The 23,049-nt window shown below is 43.2% G+C and overlaps 1 protein-coding gene across 1 annotated transcript in view; it reads left to right on the forward strand.

Moving 5' to 3' along the window:
- Positions 1 to 213: 213 nt before the first annotated feature.
- SLC14A2 (solute carrier family 14 member 2) overlaps positions 214 to 23,049 on the forward strand; it is a 61,227-nt gene continuing 38,391 nt past the window's right edge. The window contains exons 1-5 of the mRNA XM_060119739.1: positions 214 to 284; positions 4,478 to 4,665; positions 13,651 to 13,828; positions 14,812 to 15,001; positions 19,626 to 19,754. Of these exons, the coding sequence (XP_059975722.1) occupies positions 4,489 to 4,665; positions 13,651 to 13,828; positions 14,812 to 15,001; positions 19,626 to 19,754 (674 nt within the window). The 5' untranslated portion in view covers positions 214 to 284; positions 4,478 to 4,488. The remainder of the gene's footprint in view (positions 285 to 4,477; positions 4,666 to 13,650; positions 13,829 to 14,811; positions 15,002 to 19,625; positions 19,755 to 23,049) is intronic.

Below are 23,049 nucleotides of genomic sequence, written 5' to 3' on the forward strand. Positions count from 1 at the left end.
ATTGCAGGAATATGCCAGGGAGGGTGCCGCTTCTCTCCACTGGGCAGAGGCATGTTTTTACATTGCTACTGGAAACAGTCTTTTAGAGAAAAGAGCTAGAAGAAGAATTTCAAAATTAGTACAGTAGAGTGGAAGCCACGCTTTCTGATGTTGGGAGGTGAAATGGGGTCCAAGTATATGGACTGAGAACTCACAGTCTGGCTTCTAACACCCAGCTTCGCCGTGGTTGCTGGCTGACTCTGGCTCCAGCAGGCCCACAACTGGGATTTCCTGGCACAAAACAGGTGTGTATTTTTTCAGGCATTTCCTTGGCTGGAGTGCTCGCCTGCCTCTTGCCTGCTCAGCCAAGCCCTAACAGGAAAGCCTGGGCTGGTCTCCCTGAGGCAGGGAGGTTGGGGAACTGCCCTGTGCTTCGACAGCCGTCCCTGCATCCCCCCGACCCTGCCCCACTTTCCCTCCACGCTGACAGTCTGCTGACTCTCTCCCTACCTCTCTACCGCCCGAGTGGCAGCTCTGTGCCCCCTGGGGTAGCCTAAGGGCACACAGTAGGTATTCAACAGAGAGCTTCTTACAAAGAGGAAGGAGGGCCCAGTCTATCTGGGGAGCCCCCTTGCGGAACATTGAGGCCTGGCTTTTTGGAGAGACAGGAGGCTGATCCAAACAACCGTTTCTGTCCACATTTCTGAGGGAGAAGAGGAGGTGCGGGCGGCCAAGGAGAGCGTTCTCACGCCAAGCAGATAATTATGTGTTCTTGGAAGCAGGTTTCATGGACTGGCTCAGAACTGAACTGGGAATGGGCTCTGAGGGCTGCCGCCTTCTGACGGGACGTGGCTCGGGCAGCGATTTCACTGTCCAGTTTTAACAAGTGGCCAACGCCTTATGGAAACTTTTGAAAGGCGTTCTGTTTCAGACCAGCCAGCTTGCACTTCATCTGGTTGCTTTAGCCGTCTTTCCCTTCAATTTGGGAGCACACTGAGGGAGGAAAATAAAAATCACTGAGCACCTACTGTGTGCCAAGAACCAAGTCAGCAGTTTCACTGTCCTAAGAACCCGTGAAAGAGGGAGAGACAGAGGCCCATGCAGCACCTCCTGGCAGAGAAAAGAGTGAAGCTGGGCATCTCAGCTTCCACAGCCTTTCTCTTTCCAAACAGTGACCTTCTCTTTACAAGGCCACTTTTGCTGCACGTCTCGCCCCTACCCCAAAGCCAAAATTCCCCCATTTGAACAGGATAAACATTCCCATGGCAAAGGAACGCTGTGTTCCCCAGAGGAGATGCAATCACGTTGTTCCTGCCGAGGTTATGTGGGCTTATGAAATAGGACACTGGGCTGAGGGCCTGGCCCCGGGCTGGAGGGCTGCCTGCCTCCCCCGCCTCCCCCAGCTGTGCCCTGCAAGGCAGTTGGAGTAATAGAAGGAGCCCAGGGTGGGAAACTGGGTCTAATCTTGACTCTGCAGCAAGCTGGTGGCTTCCCTGGGTCTCTGCTCCCTGTAGCCACCACAAGGCAGCAAGTTTGCTTCAGAAAGTGCAGAGAGTTAATCCATGTGAGAAACAACTCTTGTTTTGCTTTCCTGGGCCTTGATTTCTCCATCGGTAATGGGGGATATTATCTGCATACAGGAGGGACTCAGAGCAAGAGAAGATGGAGCCTTTCTGGAGACACTCTGGAGAGTACTTCCGTTGTGCAATCATTCATTTTTTCCATAATCATTAAACATATATCGAGGGTTTATTATGTGTCAGGCTTTCTGCTGAGCAATGCAAATACAGAAATCAACAAGGTAACAGGCCCTGTCCTTAAAGGGCTCCTAATATATACACACATTTTTCATCAAAAAAATATATAAACGTTTGAAGTCCCGCAGTTAGAAAACAATTCCTACTCCTGTATTCCTGAGCCGCATCACTATGATTTTTATCATATTTCCTTGATTATATAATATACATCTTTCTCATATTTTAACATTTCTTAAATCAGGGTGCAACCTGCAATTTTAATTGGCAGCATTTTCTTCTTTCTTGGTTATAGACAAAACAATGATATATCTTACAGTTGATAACATCTTAGATTCAATGTAATATGTTTGGGGAAAAAACTTATTTTTCAACTGGATTTTTAATGTAATTCACAGCCACTGAATTTAATACACGATTTTTCCAGAACATTTCTAGTTCATTCAGATATATAGTGTCATGCAGATCGTGTGTCTAGATATCTCACTGCCCCTCACGTTTTCAATTAGGTGACTTGGAAGGAATCATACCAACAGGCCGGGATGCTGTATCACCTCTTGGCCACCAGAGGGAGAGAGTGCATTGGGAAGGGACCGATTCTCAGGCTTGCGGGCTTTCCCTCTCCTAAACCTTTCCAGGGTGCCCCCTCCAGGGCAGTCTGAAACTCACTGAAACGCCACCTGCAAAGTCAGGATAGAGGAAAGGCCATCTTTCAGAGCCATGGCAGAACGAGAAAGAGGAGTTGGTTGGATCTGAATGATGTTTGCTGACCCATGCTAAAAATCACCCCTGGTTTAAATGAGCGCTTCCTGGGAATGAGAACAAGTGCTAGACAAAGCAGAGTTTTGCCTCAAAGTGCAGAGCTGGTGGGCAGCCCCACACCTTCTTAAACCATTCAACATCTGAGACCCACGGTGATTTGTAAAGTTCCCCCACTCTCGCAGTTACCTGTAGCCTTCCACCCTTCCTTCCCCCTTTTCTTCCTTCCCTCCTTCTCCTTCACTTAACTACTTATTTATCGAATACCTACTATGTGCCAGGCTCTGTGCTAGGAGCTGGGATACATCAGTATAAGGAAAAATACTGGGTCCCATGAGAACATGTGACAGGAGACCATCAGGGAAGGCATCACTGATAGGTAATAATTGACACAAAGGGAAAAGTAGGAGTCACCCAGGTAAAGAGTGAGGGAGAAGCCTTCCAGGCAGATGGACCAGCATTTACAGAGACCCTGAGGTAGAAAGTGCTAGACGGAGGTCAGTGTGGAGCCCAGAGATGAGGGGCAGGAGAAGCACAGGGCGGGCTAAAGCATAGACGAACTCAGTGTTGCAGAGCCTTGAGCACCATGTTAAAGATGTGGCTTTCCCTCTGTAGCCATTGAAGGGATTTAATCAGGAAACAGACATGAGTAGCCTTGAGTGTTAATAGGACGACTCTGACTGCCTGTGGAGCATGGCTTGGAGGAGATTTCTGAGAAGAGGTAGAGGTGATCATTTGAGAGTTATTGGAGAAGTGACAAGAAGTAATGACAACTAAGTAGTGATACTGTACGTCAAGGTGTATCTTAGAGATAGAATTACTGGATTCAGAGAGCAGAAGAGAAGGGAGCATGAAGTTTGACTCCTGAGTTGTCTGAAGGAGCAGCTTGGAAGGGGGAGGGGACGTTTCCTGGGATGGGCCCCTTTGAGGGAGGAGGACAGGACTTGGAGAGGGAACATTATGAGTTGTCTCAGTGTATTAAGTTTAAGCTGCTTCGGGAACATCCACATGCAAGTATGAAGTAAAGAATTAAATCTATGGATCTAGGGCTCAAAACTGGGCTGGAAATGTTAGATTTGGGAGTTACAGGTATGTAGATGGAAGGTTAACCCATGGCAGCACGGACCAATGAGGAAAATTCTAGCTCATACTGAGATGAGACTGTGTGCAGATCCAAAACCACCTCCCAAAGAAGCAATAAAGTCAAAGTCAAGGAAGACGTAATTGAGCTGGAAGAGGCCAAGGAAGAATGGCTGAGACAGGAAGAGGAGAAGTACAGAACCAACAGGGGGCAGCCGGACTAAACTGGAAACTAAGGACGCTGGGCAGAGGTTGTTCTAAAACCAAGTCTTGGCATAAGCCCTGGACCAGTGGTGAAAGGAAAAGGAGCCCCCCATGGAGGGACCGGTGCACATAGCCTCCGAGAGATCATAGCAGAGCTGCTTACTGCTCCTGGGGAAGGGAAGGGGGCAGGAGTTGGAAAGGGCACTGAGGGCAGAGGGGAGAGAGGGGGCACTGCAGGCCAACTGTCAGCAATATAAGCTGCACAGCAACTAAGAAAACAAATCTCTCTTAGACCCCCATTTGGTTGGAAGACCCAGATCCACATGTATGTATCAAGGGGGAAAATATATGTACAACTAATTACCACAATAAGAGAGTACAATGGACGATATGAAAGGTAGAGAAAAAATATTTTAGTGATCAGGAAAAAAAAAAGAAATCTAGTCTAACTGGGTGGTCAGGGAAATCTGCACAGCAGAAATGGACTTTCTTCTGGGCTTGGAAGAATGGGGGGATTTTGAAAGGTACAGGTCACGTGGGTTGAGCAATGGCTTCAGGCCCCTCTGGTAGCCCAAGAGACTGGAGGAGTAGGTCCCTTGTGTCAGGACAGACCTCAGTCCTCCTGGGGCCTCCATTCAGCCTTGGTCAAGTCCCTGAGGCCCCATCCTGACTCACCTGCTCTTTCCCTTTTCTTTCACCAGTCACATGATCCATGAGTGGCCGCCGCATGGAAATGTCTGACACTCACATTCACAGCAGTCCTCTCCTGGCAGAGCCTCTTTCCAGCAGACACAAACTCTACGAGTCAGAGCTTAACAGCCCTAGCTGGCCCTCAAGCCCCCAGGATACACACCCGGCCCTGCCCCTCCTGGAAATGCCTGAAGAAAAGGTGAGGAATGTCCCTCCCAGGGTGTTTCCCAGGTGGATGGTGGGAGGAAGAGTGTAGAGAGATGCTCTCCCAGCACATGGGACCTAATGCCATGGAAGTGTCACCGCTGGGGAGATTCTGCCCCCCATACGTGCTCACACCCACAATCAGTCCTACTTGGCCTTAGATGCAAAATGTGGCTCTGTGTGCGACATGATTTTAAGGACAAGTAGAGAATGCACACACACACATACCAGTCTTCCAACCAGTCCCCAAAATCTTTCCCCTTTATACCTGCTCCTTTGAATTACTCTACTATCTCCAAAAGGAAGACCTCGTTCAAACACAGGCCTTTAGCACTCCTTGGACCCAGAAGCACCAAGGCAGCCTGGCTAGCTACAGACTCAGTGGAAGAGGACCCAAGACTGCTTAGGTTTTTTAATGAGATGTAATTCAGGTACCATAAAATTCACGCCTTTAAAGTATACATTACACTGTTTTTTAGCATATTTACAAAGCTCTGCAAACGTCATCATTATCTAATGCCAGAATATTTTTATCACCTCAAAAAGAAAATCCACACTCATGAGCAGTCAGTCCTCATTCCATCCTCCCCCCAACCCCTGGCAACCACCAATCTACTTTCTGTCCCTATGGATTTGCCTACTCTGTACATTTCATATAAATGGAATCATATAATATGTGGCCTTTTGTGGCTGGTTTCATTCATTTAGCATAATGTTTTTGGGTTCTTTCAGTAGATCATTCCTTTTTATGGCCAAATAATATTTCATTGTATGAATATACTGTATTTCATTTATCCATCAGCTGATGGACATTTGGGTTGTTTCTGCTTTGAGGCTGTATAAGTAGTAATCCTACTATAAGCATCTGTGTAGAAGTTTTTGTGTGGACATGTTTCTATTTTTCTTGGGTATATAACTAGAAGTGGTATTTCTAGGTCATATGGTAAATCTATGTTTAACATTTTAACAAACTGCCAAACTGTTTTTCCAAAGTGGCTGCATTAGTGTATATTCTCACCAGCAATGTGCACATCGTGCCACTACACCTCCTCACCAAAATGTGTTGTTGTCTTTTTTGTTACAGCCTAGGTGAATGTGAAATGGCATCTCATTGTGATTTTGATTAGCATTTCCCTAATGGCTAATGATGTCGTACATCTTTTCATGTGCTTACTGGCCACTTGTATATCTTTTCTGGAAAAATGTCTTTTCAAACCTTTTGCCCATTTTTAAAATTGGGTTATTGGTCTTTTTATTGTGGAGTTGTAATCATTCTTTTTATATTCTGGATATTAGACCCTGTCCAGATATATAATTTGCAAATAATTTCTCCCACTCTGCAGGTTGTCTTTTCACTTTCTTGATAGTGTCCTTAGAAGCAGAGTTTTTAATTCTGATTAAGTCCAATTTATCTATTTTTTCTTTGATTGCTTATGCTTTTGGTGTCATATGCAAGAAACCATTTCCTTATCCAAGGTCACAAAGATTTACTCCAATGTTTTAATCTAAGGGTTTTATAGTTTTAGCTCTTACATGTAAGTCTTTTATCCATTTTGAGTTCCCTTCTGTATATGGTATTAAGTAGGGGTCCAATTTTAATATTTTACCAAGTGGATATCCACTTGTCCCAGAATCATTTGTTAAAAAGATTATCCTTCCTCCACTGAATTGTCTTGATATTCCTATCAACAATCAATTGACTATAAATGTATGGGTTTGTTTCTGGACTCTCATTTCTATTGAACTGATTTATATGTTTATCCTTATGGCAATACCGCACCACCTTGATCACTGTAGCTTTGCAGTAAGTTTTGAAATCAGAAAGTATGAGTTCTCCAACTTTGTTCTTCTTTTTCAAGATTGTTGTATCTATTCTGAGATCCTTAAATTTCCATATGAATTTTAGGATGCAACTTTCAATTTCTGAATAAAAATAAAAAGGCAACTGGCATTTTGATAGGGATTGTGTTAAATCTATAGATCAATTTGGAGAATATTGTCATCTTAACAATATTAAGTCTTCCAGTCCTTAGACATAGGTTATCTTTCCTTTTATTGAGTCTTTAATTTCTTTCAGTGATATTTTGTAGTTTTTAAGTGTACAGTCTTGCACCTCTTTTGTTAAATTCATTCCAAAATATTTGATTCTTTTTCATGCTGCATAAATAGAATTGTTTTCTTAAACTTATTTTTTGAGTGTTCATTGCCAATGTATAGAAATAAATTTGTTTTGTATATTGATTGTCTATCCTGCAAACTTGCTGAACACATTCATTATCTCTAATAGTTTTTTTGTAGATTCCTTAAGGATTTTATGTGTAAAAGGATGTTCCATCTTCAAATAGAGATAGTTTAAATTCTTTCTTTCCAACATGGGTCCCTTTTGTCTGTTTTCTTCTTACCTAATTCCTCTGGCTAGAACTTGCAGTACAATGTTGAATAGTAGTGACAAGAGCACACATCTCTCTCTTGTTGCTGATCTTGGAGGGAAAGCATCCAGTCTTTCACCATTAAGTTTGATATTAGCTGTGGGTTTTTATTATTAGGTTGAGGAACTTCCTTTCTATTCCTAGTCTGTTGATTGTTTTTTGTCAGGAAAAGTTGCTTAATTTTTCAAATGGTTTTTCTGTGTTTATCAAGATAATCATGTGAGTTTTTTTCTTTATTCTATTAAACAATCTGTTGATAGTTTTTATAGGTTGAAACAGCCTCAGATTCTTAGAGTTCTCTTTTGGTCATAATCTTTTTTATATCCTGCTTGGATTTGTTTTGCTAATATTTTGTTAAGGATTTTTGCATCTATATTCATAAAGCATATTGGTCTATAGTTTTCTTTCTTGTGATTACTTTGTCTGGTTTTGATATCAGGATAATAGTAGCCTCATAGAATGTGTTAAGAAGTGTTCCCTTCTCTTCTACTCTTTAGAAGATATTGGTATTAATTCTTTAAACATTTGGTGCAATTCACAAGTGAAGCCACCAGGACTTGGGGTTCTGTGGGAAATTTTGGTTTGGTTTGGTTTGGTTTTTAACTAATTCAGTTGCTTTACTTTGTTATGAGTCAATTCAGATTTTCTATTTCTTCCTGAGTCAGTTTTCGTAGTTTGTGGCTTTCTAAGACTTTATACAGTTCATCTAGGTTATCTAATTTGTTAACATACAATTATTAATTTCTTTATATTCCACTTCCTTATAATCCTTTCTTTTTCTTTAAGGTTAGTAGTAATGCACCCTCTTTCATTTCTGATTCTAGTTATTTCAATCTGCTCATTTTTTTCTTTGTCAAACTAGTTAAAAGTTTGTCAATTTTGATCTTTCCAAAGAACCAACTTTTCTTTCCTTCTACTTGCTTTGGGTTTAATTCGCTGTTATTTTTCTAGTTTCTTAAAGTGAAAAGTTAGGTTGTTGAGATAGTTCTTCTTTTTTAACATAGGTATTTATAATTACAAATTTCACTCTACTCACTGATTTAGCTGCATCCCATAAGTTTTGGTGTGTTGTGATTTTGTTTTCATTCATCTCAATGAATGAAATATTTTCCAATTTCTCTTCTGATTTCCTCTCTGATCCATGGATTATTTAGGAGTGTGTTGTTTAATTTTCACATATTTTCCAAATATCCTTGTATGTTTGATTTCTAATATCACTCCATTGTGACCAGAGAATATATTGTGAATGATTTCAATCCCTTTACTGATATTTTTATCAGTAAAAAATGTTTTACTTATTTTATGGCCTAGCATGGTCTATATTGGAGAAGGTTCCATGTGCACTATAAGAGGTATATTCTGCTATTGCTGGGTGAAGTGTTCTATAGATATGTATTAGGACTAGTTAGTTTATAGTGTTGTTCAAGTCTTCTATTTCCTTGATCTTCTCTCTAGTTATTCTATCCATTTTTTCAAGTGGAGTATAGAAGTCTCCAATTATTATTATTGAGTTGACTTTTTCCTCCCTTCAATTCTGCCAATTCCTGCTTCGTGTATTTTGGGGCTTTGTTAAGCATGTAAGTGTTTATAATTCTTATATCTTCTTCATAGATTGATCCTTTTATCATTAAAATTGTCTTTCTTACTCTCTAGTAACAATTTTTGTCTTAGCAAAAGCTCTATTTTGCTGATCTTAGTATAGTCACTCCAGCTTTTTTTTTTTTTTTTTTTTTGGTAATGGTTTGCACAATATACCTTTTTCCATCCTTACAATCTATTTACATATTTGAATATAACTTGTGTCTCTTGTAGACAAGATATAGTTGTATAATCTTTTAAATTCTGTTCTGCTAATTTCTTTTAATTGAAGTGTGAATCCATTTATATTTAATTTAGTTACTGATAAGGTAGGATTTATGCCTGCCGTTTTGCTATTTGTTTTCTATGACTTTTTTCTGTTTCTCTATTATTTCACTATGTCATCTATTGTCTTAAACAGATATTTTCCAGTGTATCATTTTAATTCTTCTGTCACTGTTTTCTATATGTTTCTAGTTATTTTCTGAGTACTTGCCCTGGATATTACAATTAAACATCTTAATTTATAACAATCTAGCTTGGATTAAAACCAACTTAATTACAATATTATCCAAAAGCTGTGTTCCTATGTAGCTCTATCCCCACCTCCTTTGTGCTGTTACTGTCATACAAATTACATCTTTATACATTGTATGCCCACCAATACAGACTTACAATTGTTTTATGAAGTTGTCTTTACATCAGAAGGGGAAAAAAAGAATTACCAAAAATACATTTATACTGTCTATTATATTTACCTATGTAGTTACCTTTACTAATGCTCTTTATTTCTTCTTGAGATACTGGTTTCCTTCTTAGTGTCCTTTCATATCAGCCTGAAGGACTCACTTTAATATTTCTCATAGGTAGGTCTACTAGCAATAAATTCTCTCAGGTTTCATTTATCTCAGAATGTGTTAATTTCTCCTTCATTTTTTTTTTTTTTTTTTTCGCTGTACGCGGGCCTCTCACTGTTGTGGCCTCTCCCATTGCAGAGCACAGGCTCCGGACGCGCAGGCTCAGCGGCCATGGCTCACGGGCCCAGCCGCTCCGCGGCATATGGGATCCTCCCAGACCGGGGCACGAACCCATATCCCCTGCATCGGCAGGCGGACTCTCAACCACTGCGCCACCAGGGAGGCCCTCTCCTTCATTTTTAAAAAACTATTTTACTGAATATAGAATTCTTGATTGACAGTCTTTCTTTCAGCACTTTCAGTATGTCATTCCACTGGCTTCTGACTTCCATGGCTTCTGAAATTGGGTGTTAATTCTATTGAGGATTTCTTGTATGTAATGACTTGATTCACTCTTGCTGCTTTCAAGAGTCTATACAAAATTATGCTTGTCTTTGATTTTTAATAGTTTATGATATGTCTAGGTGAAGATCTCTTTGAGTTTATCCTACTGGAAGTTTGTTGAACTACTTGGATGTGTCTATTACTGATTTTCATCAAATTTGGGAAGTTGTCAAATATTCCTGCCCCTTTCTCTCTCCTTCCCTTCTGGAATGCCCATTATGCATATGGTGGTACACTTGATGGGTCCCACAGGTCTCTGAGGCTATGTTCATTTTTCATCTTTCTGTTTTCTTTCTGTTCCTCAGATGGGACAATCGCAATTGACTTGCCTTTAGGTTTTCTGATTCTTTCTTCTGAGTGCTCCAAGCTGCTGTTGAGCTCCTCTAAACAAATTTTTCATTTCCATTTTTATACCTTTCAACTTCAGGATTTCTATTTGTTTCTTTTTTATAATTTCGTGTTTATTGATAATCTCTATTTAGTGAGATTGTTCTCATATTTCTCATAATCTCCTTTAGTTTTTAAACATGGTTTTCTTTTGTTCCCTGATGATATTTTAAGGTGATTTAAAATCTTTGTTTAATAAGTCTGGCCTTCCTCAGGGACAGTTCCTATTGATTGCTTTATTTCCCTTGTCTCATACTTTCTTGTTTCTTTGCATGTCTCATAATTGTTTGTTAAAAAACTGGATGTCAGGCTTCCCTGGTGGCACAGTGGTTGAGAGTCCACCTGCTGATGCAGGGGACACGGGTTCGTGCCCCAGTCCGGGAAGATCCCACATGCCACGGAGCAGCTGGGCCCGTAAGCCATGGCCGCTGAGTCTGCACTCCGCAACGGGAGAGGCCACAACAGTGAGAGGCCCACGTACTGAAAAAAAAAAAAAAAAAAAAAACTGGATGTCTTAAATAATGTGACAACTCTGAAAATCAGATTCTTCCCTCTCCCCAGGGTTTGTCGTTGCTGGCTTGTTTGTTTAATGGCTTTTCTGGACTAGTTCTGGAAAGTCTTTATTCTTTTGTCATTTGTAGCCACTGAAATCTCTGCTCAGTCAGCTTAAAGTTTAGCTAATTATGGGACAGAGATTTCCTTAAATGCCTGGGATCAGTAAGCTTCTCAGTCTTTGCCAAGGAGAGCTGTCTGTGTGTTGGGGCATCTTCAACACTCACCTAGGCAGTTTTCAACTCCACCTAGCCTTTAATTTCTGCTTCCATAGAGATTCAAACTCAGCCAGAGGTGAGAGCTTAGGGCATTCTCAGGTCTTTCTTGAGCATACACACTGTCCTGGGCATGTGCAAGCCCTACACATGCATGAGGTGTTCTAGATTCACAGCAATATACCCAAGCCTTTTAAAGCCCCCTTTGGATATCTCATTCCCCAGTTTTTCCTTTTAACTTTTTGATTAGCTTCTTGTTTTCCTCAACTGTTATCCACCACCTCCGGCACATTTTTTTCCAGTGTTCTCATTGCCTTAATGGAGGAGAGAATTTGAGGAGGTCCTCACTTCACCATTTCTACTGACATCTTCAAGACATTTAAGTTTTGATGCAGTGATGAGGTTAGAGAAATCTGTAGACCATCAGTATACAATAGTAATATAATATGAGCCACACATGTAAGTTTAAATTTATATTAACTACATTTTAAAAAGTAAAAAGAAAAAGAAAGAGGTGAAATTAATTTATTTTATTTTTTATTGAAGTATGGTTGATTTACAATGTTGTGTTAGTTTCAGATATACAGCACAGTGATTCTGTTATATATATAACTATATATATATTATTGTTCAGTTTTATATATATATATATATATATATATATATATATATATATATGTTCTTTTTCAGATTCTTTTCCCTTATAGGTTATTACAAAATATTGAGTATAGTTCTCTGTGCTATATAGTAGGTCCTTGTTGGTTATCTATTTTATATATAGTAATGTATATATGTTAATCCAAACTAACCATCCCTCCCCCCACTTCCCCCTTGATAACCATAAGTCTATTTTCTAATTCTGTGAGTCTATTTCTGTTTTATATATAAGTTCCTTTGCATTATTTTTTCTTTAGATTCCACATATGAGCAACATCATATATTTGTCTTTCTCTGACTGACTTCCTCATCTAGTATGATAATCTCAAGTTCCATCCATGTTGCTGCAAATGACATTATTTCATTCTTTCTTATGGCTGACTAATATTCCATTGTATAAATATACCACATCTTCTTTGTCTATTCATCTGTTGATGGACACTTAGGTTGCTTCCATGTCTTGGCTATTGTAAATAGTGCTGCAATGAACATTGGGGTGCATGTATCATTTTGAATTACGCTTTTCCCCATATATATGCCTAGGATTGGGATTGAAGGATCATATGGTAGCTGTTTTTAGTTTTTTCAGGAACCTCCATACTATTCTCCATAGTGGCTGCACCAATTTACATTCCCACCAACAGTGCAAGAGGGTTCCCTTTTCTCCACACCCTCTCCAGCATTTATTATTTGTAGATTTTTTGATGATGGCCATTCTGACTGGTGTGAGGTGATACCTCATTGTAGTTTTCATTTGCATTTCTCTTATAATTAGTGATGTTGCACATCTTTTATGTGCCTTTTGGCTATCTGTATTAATCAGGTGAAATTAATTTTAATAATATATTTTATTTAGCCTAATATATATGAATACGTATATTATTATTTTAATATTTAATCAATATAAAGTATCACTGAGATCTTTTACACATTCTTTTTTCGTACTAAACCTTCAAAACCTACTTCGAGCACATCTCAGTTCAGATTAGCCACATTTTAAGTGCCAAGAGCCATATGGATACTATATCGGAAAGCACAGTTTTAGAGCAAGGAGTCCTGACCCAAGCGTCCATAGACAAGATTGACGGGGATATGAACTTGGATGGAAAAAATAATTTATCTTTATTTTCACTAACCTCCAATGAACTTTAGCATTTACTTCAATTATAAATATAAGCAAAGAACAACAGCCGTATTAGTAGTACCTGAGATTTTTGTCATTGTCACATGATTGGGTTCCCCCAGAAAGCTGACCTTGAGATGGAGAGTTGGATGTAAGAAGTTTACTTGGGTGTGTCCTTGGGGTCAATACTTGTAGAGAAGTAAAGGCAGCAGAATTAGGCAGAAGTTGGGCTGTGATGCAGTCACAATAAAGGCCTCAGGTGAGCCTACAGTGAGTTCTGGAGCTAGAATGGCCCTATAGAGCTGTCCTGAGTTGTTATCCCACATAGTCACTCATCAATACTTTAAAATTATAATTGGTATTGGATCTGCTGCCCCTATGTGCATAGCAGGGTTTTTTAAAATACTGTGATAACTGCATTTCAATATAATTGGTTTTCATTGCAATCTTATTTATTTTATTCATTTACAAACATTCTGGAAGGAAGTCCACAGGCCTACCAAACTGCCAAAAGGGATCCATGGCACAAAAAGTTAAGAACCCTGCTATGAGGAATGTGTAGAAGTCCTGGGAAGAGCAGGCCTGCGTGGGGCACTCTAGACAGCATTGCACAACGGACATTTATTTGTTTCATGATCCTCTATCTTTATCAAAAAATGACAATCTTCCCTACCCCCAAATGCCCCTGCTCTCAAAAAGCTATATTATTTGATGTTTTGTCATGGCTTCTCCTTAAAGGATCTTCGGTCATCCAGTGAAGAAAGCCACATTGTGAAGATTGAAAAACCCAATGAAAAGGGTAGAAGAGAAAGTGGGGTAGCCCCTCAGGGCTCTTCGGGCCAAGGGGGCATCAGCCTCTTTCAAGCTGTGGGCTACCTCACAGGCGAGATGAAGGAATGCAGGAGCTGGCTGAAAGGTAGGCCAATGCCCAGGGCAGAAGCAGCCAGACCAGGCCAGAGAGCCAGCCCTCCCTCTGGCTTGGACTGAGGAAGTTGCTCCCACACTCACCCATGGCAGGGCCCCCACATTTGAGGTGCTCCAGCTCAGGGCTGGCTCTGGGTGGCCGTAATGTATCCTACTACCTGAATTCCCATGGTTTCAGAATTCAGTGCATTCCACTGATTTTAGTTCTTTGCAAATTCTTCACTCCTACATGGAATAGATATAGGACAACCACATTAGCAATGTAGGAACCACTTTCAAACAAACTGAATGGCCATTCCTTCACTTATTCCACAGCCATTTTTTATGTGCCAAGAAAATATTGGCCTCACCCTCCCCAATGTTCCAGATTCTTCCCTTTCAACATCATTCTTCTCCTAGTTTCCCTAAACTAAATGTTGCAACAAATATCCCTAACATACCCTTCCCCACCTGCCCCCCACTTGTATATGTTGTCCTGGAAACCAAACCAGAGAATGAAACAGAATGCATGTCAATACTCAATGCCAATACATACCTCAATACTGATTTCACAGCTGGGCTAAAGTCATTTCTTTCCCAGCCTTTTTTTCTCCAGACTATATTCTTTGCTGCTCAGACACCAGCCCTCAACTGAGTCATACAGCTCTACACAAAAAGAGTTTCCTTCCCTCCCCACCCCTTCCTTTGGACCAATAAATTTCCCTTGGAATGTTCCTGGGGCTTCCTTACCAACCAAGCCGATGGCTGGAATAACATTAAATTGGTCTCAGCATGGTGCTTCAGTCTGTATGGCAAAACTGACACCACTGTGGACTGACTGTCAGGCCACGCAGAGATTCAGGCTGGGCGCCAGACTGAGTGAGGGAAAATGTCCTGGCTAGTGCATCCCTGTCTACATTGGTTGCCTCGCCAATCAGTGGTCCAGCAGGGAAGCACAGGCTGAACCCTGCTGATGACTCTGCCTATCTCTTTCAGATAAGCCCTTGGCCTTCCAGTTCACAGACTGGGTTCTGAGGGGTGCCGCTCAGGTGATGTTTGTCAACAACCCTCTCAGCGGGCTCATCATCTTCATAGGGCTCCTGATCCAGAATCCCTGGTGGACAATTGCTGGGGGTCTGGGGACAGTGGTGTCAACTTTAACTGCCCTTGTCTTGAGCCAGGACAGGTGAGTTCCTCTCTCTGAGGATCTTGGGTTCTTGGGGTAGACAGGTGGAGAAGTGTTTACTTGAGTGACCTTATTCTAGTATCAGCCAACCACAGTCTCCTGAGTATCAGCTTTAAACATGTCACTGGAGTTCTTTACACAGTTAAACTTCTCCTAAGTTCACAGCAAGTGGCAGTACCAGGCTCCAGCTGACTGTAGAGACTTCTGGAAACACTCCCTCGAAGGCAGGTGCAGAGGAACTCTTCCTTCATGGAGCCTACAATGTAGTTGAGGGAGATAAGACTAACAGATAAGAAATGTCTCAGAATAATACAAGACAGTATATATAGGAGAGCTCAGAGAAGGCAGACCTCATTAAGTGTTGGGAAGTTTAGAAAGGGCAGCCTTGAGCTAGTGACATTGATGTGGGAGAGAGGAAGGCTAGAGGAGAGGGCAGTGAGGGCGTGGGGGGTGGCGTGGAGAAGGGAACAACAAGAGCTGAGAGGGGGCAGGTTGGGTCGGCGGGGGGCAGCTCTGCACTGGTGGCCACAAAGCCCAGTAACAACAACAAGTGCATTTTAGAGAACGGGACCATCTCCTCAGACTTTGCCATATGTTATTCCAATGGTTCCCAAACTTTCCTGATGGCCAGAAACACCTGGAGTGATTGTTACGAAATGTAGTTTCTCGGGCTTCCCTGGTGGCGCAGTGGTTGAGAGTCCGCCTGCCGATGCAGGGGACATGGGTTCGTGCCCCGGTCTGGGAAGATCCCACATGCTGCGGAGTGGCTGGACCCATGAGCCATGGCCGCTGAGCCTGCGTGTCCAGAGCCTGTGCTCCACAACGGGAGAGGCCACAACAGTGAGAGGCCCGCATACCGCAAAAAAAAAAAAAAAAAAGAAAGAAATGTACTTTCTCAGCACTGCCCCAGTCCCCCTCCCTCCCAGAGATATTCCCATTCAATGGATCTGGAGGTGGGTGGTGTTTTAAACAAGATTCTCCTGGGTAGTTCTGATGATCAGAGAGGTCTGGGAATGCCCAGAGTCTCCAAACTATATTTTGGAGACTCAGTTTGTTTTCAAATTTGGCGGTCACCACTTCATTTGTAGATCATGAATTTTTAAAAACAGGATTTTTTAAATTAAAATAATAGAATAAAATAAAACAGGTTAGAGTAATCCATATGTAGTAAAGGTAAATATTTTGTGAAATCTTTGTTTCAATCATGTTGGGTGTGTGGGGGGGGTAGGAGTGTGTGAGAGAGAGAGAAAGAGAGAGAGAGAGAGAGAAAAACTGGGCCATACTATACAATATGAACACATTCCTTCCTTACCATGGGGTACTGTCAAATATCGAAAAGCACTGTCATGCCTTGTTACCTGTGATTCTTCCTGCCACTCCACAAGGTCGACAGTGAAGGTAAGAGGGTCCACATTTTGCAAGTGCGAGAAAGAAGGCTAGAGGAGTAAGGTGCTCATGGAAGGAGCCACAGCCAGTGGATGGCAGGGTTCAGGCTTGGACACGTGACCTGCGTCTTCTAGGCTGGAGGTCAGTGATCTCCCTGACACGTGGACAGAGTGGACAGCAGAGCCAGGGGTCCCTGGTGACCCCAGAGCCTGGGGAGCGATCTGAGTTGCTTGTGTTATAACCAACGCTGCACTCCTCCAGCCCCCTCGACATTCCAGCTCCACCAAGGCACAGGCGTGGGTCGACTTGTCTCCCATGAGAAGTGTCAGTGCCCCTCTAAGATGGCCTTGGGGGACCACGCCAATTCTAGCTGGGAGGCCATGCGAGATCAGATGAATAAGAGGCTGGATTCTTTGGGGTGTAGGGCTGGTAGGTGACAGAAGAAATGGGCTCCAGCCAGGATCTGTGTCTCTGTTTCAAGCAGTGGGTTCCCTATTCCTTGATGCCACTCACCTACAGCCTCACAGAGAGCTGGCATAGAAATGGCCTCTGACAGGATCAGCTCTTGTCCGACTGTTCCATCACTGTTCGCCAAAACTCCCCTGAGGTGAATTCCATCCAACCCACCTACAGGTCACCTTCAAGAAGTCTGTGTCCCTTCCTGCTCTGACAGTCTAATTCGCCAACTTCCCTCCTGACCATAATCCACTGGAAAACTTGCCAAGCCATTCAAAGAGTTGCTCCATGGACTCTTTTTTTTGCTCCCAGTTTTATGAGGGAAACACACACATTCCCTGCCTAATCTTCCCAAATATCCTGATTAAGAATCTAAGACAAGTGTGCATTAGCTAAAAACCCAATCCGTCAGCTTGGTTTCCAAAGCCTTCCCTGACGGGCCTCACCCAACCTACCATGTAGCATCACACTCTTCCCAACTGAGCACTTTTGCTTCGGCCTAACTAACCCTACCCTTCCTGCAAATCCCTCCTCCTCCAGGGAGCCACCCCTGACTACCCCAGTGCTCTCTGAACCCTCCTTTCTCTCTGAAAAACCACAGAACTTACCCCCATACTATCTTGGATCATTCTCTGCTTTCTGAGTCTTCTCTCCCTGGCTATGTTCAGAACAGGAAGTCCATCTCACATGTTCCATATTCTACCACGGTGCCTAGAAAAGATTCCAGCCTCATTGCTGGTAGGTCAGTGCCATGTTCTACATCATAGGCTCAAAGCTCTAGGCACCCTACATGACATGTGTACATGCACATCCTTCTGAGGAGCCCCAACTTCACCACTGTCCCCAGTGAACCACTGATGCAGCTGCATATCCTAGTCATAACCTCTACCACCCCCCTCCACCATCCGACTCGCCTACCCCCAGAGCCCCACCTCTTCTCCTTGTCCACCACTCCTGCTTCCCCCCACCCCCACTCCCCAACCCTTACTTCTGCTACCCCACCCCCACTAGCCTGAGACAGCCCTTTACCACTTCAGCCTCAAGCTCAGCAGCACGATGCTGCAGTGTCCTGGTGGAACATGGTCCTAATGAAGGTCTTTTGGGCATTGAGGTTGAACCTAATTTTGTATTTTTGATGGTCAGGGCAGGGATGGGGATGTGAGGCAATGGGTCTCCTTTTGACAATCAAGCCAGAAGCCACCAACGTTTTGATAGAGAAGGGTTCTGGGAGGGGACTCCCTACGGGGAGGGGCAGCTATGGAGGCAGCCCGTAGATGTCTCCCTAATTTTATCTCCCCTGGATTCCCTCATTTTATTCCTGCTATTCCTATACACCCAGCCACTGGGGCTGAGGTTCTCCTCCAATGTGGGTCATCAGTCTCTGCTCAGCTTGCCTGAAGCAACTGGTATTAAAACTAAAAATGTACTAAATTCTAACATGGAACAGAAATGAGAAAATATAGAGAAAATGCAAACACACTTAAAAATAATGATTCTTCCCCAGGCACGGTTTCTCAGGTAGTTATTCTAGTCCTGAGGAGATTCTGAACTTCAGTGGTCTTCCCTGCCGCACCGTTCTTTCTCAGCCCCCTGCCTGCCCGCAGCTGCCCCATATCTTCCTGGCCTTGGAGCAGCTAAAGACCCAGCTGTCCCATGTCCCATACAAGTGTCCCCACACAAGTGCCCCATGTTCAGCTTTTCTTGTTGGAAACTGCCTAGAGATGCTCTCCCACCCTCTCCCCTGCTCTCACTCCCCTAATCTCGCTGAGCTGATCTCCTGGTCACTCCAGAGCTGAAGGTTCCCCTATTCCACACCTAAGCTGTGGTCTCTGCCAGGCAGCGGCCTCCTCTGGCTAGAACTCCCTTCCTCCACCATAAGGCATCACGCTTCCAGGTGCCTCCGCCTACAAAACAGTCAGTATCTGTGGTAGGATTTAACACACACTCACATCCATTCATCAACTGCTTGCCTAGCACGCTCCGTGCACCAGACACTGTTGACTGTTGTTGACACTGACATCAGATCAGCTTTGACCTCATGCAACTTTCAGTGGAGGGCGGGGCAGACCACAGCACACAAAGCTCATTCTCTGCAGTGGCCTTGCAATGTGATTTGTCCAGGTCTGTGCCTCACCCCATTCCCCTCTCCCCTTACCCAGCAGAGCAATGGGAACGGTCAAGGGCAGTGTTTATTTGGATCAGGAAGAGAAGTCTAGGTGCATACAGGCAACTCTGATGAAGCAGAAGGAGACTCAAGCTTGGGTTCTGTGGTGCCTCTGGGCCCTCCTGCTGTGCCGCGGGGAGGGACGTGGGCATCACAGCGGACTCGGCTTGTGCACCCTGGGGCTAACTTCAGAGAGGGGGAAAGCGGCCAAATTCAGATGATTACAGTGTCACACAATGCAGTCAGAGCACACTCTCTCCTCCTCCCTGCCTCCCTCCTTCCTCCTCCTGTCCTGTCTCTTTCACACACACACACACACCCTTTCCCTGTGACACACCTCAGGTTTCTCTTAGATTTCCCTCTATATCAAGCAGTCTAGACTCCCCTGAGAAGCACAGGGGAGCTTAGACACAAAGTGCATTATTTAATTCTAGATCAGTAAGGGTAATCAAGGTGTGTGTGTGTGTGTGTGTGTGTGTGTGTGATCTAGAAATGTGCCAGCAGCTGTGTGACTACCCTATATTCATTGACTAAGCTGACTTTTTTCTGTGAGCACCAGGAGGAACAGACCCAGTAAGTGCCAACAAATTCACACAGTACCTCTGTTTTCAACCCCAGGACCGCCATCGCCTCGGGCCTCCATGGGTACAATGGGATGCTGGTGGGAGTGCTGATAGCTGTGTTCTCCGAGAAGTTAGACTACTACTGGTGGCTTCTGCTTCCTGTGACCTTCACAGCCATGTCCTGGTGAGGCACCTCCTTCTTTCTGCTCTCGGACCTACAGGGCCCCAAGGTGCTGTGTCTGACACGGTTGTGGGGCCCAGTGTCTTCATAGTCAACCTGGTTTGTCTCTGTCTTGCAAGAGTCCATGAGTTGAGTTGCAACACAAGAGGATCATTTTGAGTTTGGAATAACATGGAACTTTCAAAGAGCAAACGCTACATTTTTTTTTTTCTGTGCTGATAACCTCCTCTGAATGATAGGCTTAGTAATAAAGGCTAACATTTACTGAGTATTTTCTACATGCCAGGCACAGTGCTAGGCAAGGGAGGACTATTACTGTCCCCAATTTACAGAAGGGAAGGCTAAGGCATGCAGAGGCTATATAACCTGTCCCAGATGATGAACCCAGAGTCTGCACTATTCAACTCCAGCCTACATGGGAATCGTCTATCCCGTGGCCTAACCAAGACCCAAAAGCTGAAACTCACTTGTGATAGAATCAGAGAGCTTTCTTGAAATAAAATGTCTATATTTAAAGCATAGTATCTTTGAACAAGAAGCATCAGTTGAGGTCTTGCTGTGCATTTGCCTCATTTTTCAGAAGGAATAAAAGTCAAGATGAAGGGTGTTAGGAACAAATAGCCTTTTACACATGTAATGCTCAGTTCACTTGAACCTACAGTGGGTCTATAGCGTCAAAGGGTCTGGTCGCACCCACTGTCACATGGTGGCAGGAAGCCTGAGGGGAGCCCATGTCCCCCAACCCCTGAACTCTACCACTCTCTGACATGCCAACTGATTTTTAACATCTTTCTTTGGTTTCAAAGTCTGGAGTTACTAAAACCAGTTAGTTGAATTTAGTTTAAGTGCTCTTCCATTACTTTTTAGGAGTGTTTGCAAATAAATTACTACATTAAGCATTCTGGGCAATTTACATTTCTTCTTAGGATTTCTTCGTTAATCTATCAGGACAAAATGCTAACACAGTCATTTCTGTGGGGATTTCCTTAATGTCCCCCACACGCCACGCCTGAGGAGGAGGAGAACTTGTCTTCATTTGCATACATTTGGTTTATAACTACATAGATTAAGCCCCTCAGACACAGTGCACTGGGTGGCAGTGTGTCTACCGTGCCCCCATCCCCACCCTCACTTCCCAATTTAAAGTGAAAAAAAAAAAAGAAAATAAACATTGGGCCCCTACGCTGGCTGAGCTCTGTGATACTTCCCCTGGCATTTCATGAATCCACTCATGCAATCCTGGAAATCCAATCCACAGTGCAGGTCCTAAGTAGTGCTGGAGTTATCCAACAAACAAAAATTTGCTGAGGGCCTGCTATGTGCAGAGACTATTCTAGACGTCGGGGAGAGCTGTGAGCAAGAGAAAGTCTCCATCCTCTGGGACCTGACATTCTTCTTGGCAAAGATAGAAATAAACTCATCAACTGTTCAGTAAAACGATCATTTCAAGATATGATAAGTGCTTTGAGGGAAGCAAAATGGGGCAAACGGGACAAAGAGTGATCCCAGACTTGGGTGGTCAGGGAAGGCCACTTTGAAGAGGAGACATCTGAACTGTCACCTAAATAAGAAAGTACCTGCCATCTGAAGATCTGGGTGAAGTATATTGCAGGCAGAACCAGTGGCATATGCAAAGACACCAACTGGAGAAGCATGATGTGTTCAAGAAACAAGACCAGAGGGGCTGAAGCCTAGTGAATGAAGGAGGGGTGGCAGGAGGTGAGGGTAGAAGTAGATGATGGCCAAGGCCCATACACCTTGTGGATCTAGTAAGCCTTTCTTTTAATTGAAGTATAGTTGCTGTACAACGTCATATAAGTTATAGGTGTACAATATAGTGATTCACAAATTTTAAAGATTATACTCCATTTATAGTTATTATAAGATTGGTTCTATTCCCCGTGTTGTACAATATATCCTTGTAGCTTATTTTGTGCCTAATAGTTTGTACCTCTCCAGTAAGCCTTTTGATTTTTACAACAGTGATGAGAAGCAGTGAAAGGGTTTTAAGCAGAGGAGTGATAGGATGTGGTTTAAATTTAAACAAATCACTCTGCTGGTAGTGTGGAGAATGGATTTTAGCTGGAGCGGGAGTGGATGCTAGAAGCATAGTTAGGAATCTGCTGCAATAACCCACAGAGGACAGGAATGCTTTGACCAGGGTGTTGTCCATGAAGGTGAAGAGAAGTGGTTGGGCTTGGGGTATATTTTAAGGCAGGACTTTCTGGGAGGCTGTGGAGTTTGGGGGTGGGGATGAAGGAAGACTCAGTGTGCTCCTATAATTTGCCTGAGCAGCCGGGTTGATGGAGGAGACAGAAGGAAAAACCAGTTGCTAGTGAGGGACAGGACACAAGTCAAGAGCTCTGTTTGGATATATTAAACTTCAGCCTTCTGAGTAGAGATGCTGAGAAAGAAATGGGATGTGCAAATCTGGAACGTAGTGATCTGGTCAAGATTAGGAAGGCAGAAGCATATAGAAGATATTTCATCCTTGAAACTAAAGGTTATAACCCAGGAGGAGAGGATTCAAAAAGAGAAGATCCAAGACAGAGCTGTAGGATCTCCCAAGATTTAGATGATTGGCAGAAGAGCGGAAGAACCACTGAAGGGGACTTGAGAAGGAGCAGCTAGAGAAGCAACTAAGTGCAGCGTCGTGGTAGCCCTGACAGAAAGTGTTTCGATCCAGGCGGAGGATCCAACTGTCAAATGAAAGGAGCAGAGAATGACCACGGCAAGAGAGATGTCATCAGTGAACTGGACAAAAGCCATTTCTGTGGTGTGGGGAGAACATCCACCTGATTGGAGTGGGTTTAGGAAAGAATGGGAGTAGAAAAATTGGGGACAACAAAGATAGACTCGTTTTGAGGAGTATTGTTGTGCAGGAGGCAGAGAAAAGGGGCAATATTTGGAGCAGAAATCAGAAAGGGGGAGGATTTTTAAGGTAGAAGATACTAGAACACATTATGTATTTATGAGAGTCACCTGGAGAAAAAGGAGAGGTTGAAGCTGCAGGAGAGAAAGGAGAGAATTGCAAGAATGAAGTCTTTGAGAGACTGGATCCCAAAGTACAAGGAAAAGAATTGGCCTGATAAGGGAGCAGGGATACTTCCATTACATGAAAAAGGCAGAGAGGTAGAGTATGTGGGAACAAAGCAGTCGGAGTATGAATCTTACGGTCGGGAAAATGAAGCATTTCTCATCTTGTCATTTCTGTTTTCTTAGTGGAGTAAAGCAAGGTGGTTAGCTGAAACTAAAGGGAAGCAGAAAGTGAAGAACTGAGGAGAAAGGAGAAAATGCA

The sequence above is a fragment of the Mesoplodon densirostris genome, chromosome 15 (genome assembly GCF_025265405.1).
Source record: "Mesoplodon densirostris isolate mMesDen1 chromosome 15, mMesDen1 primary haplotype, whole genome shotgun sequence".
NCBI lineage: Eukaryota > Metazoa > Chordata > Mammalia > Artiodactyla > Ziphiidae > Mesoplodon > Mesoplodon densirostris.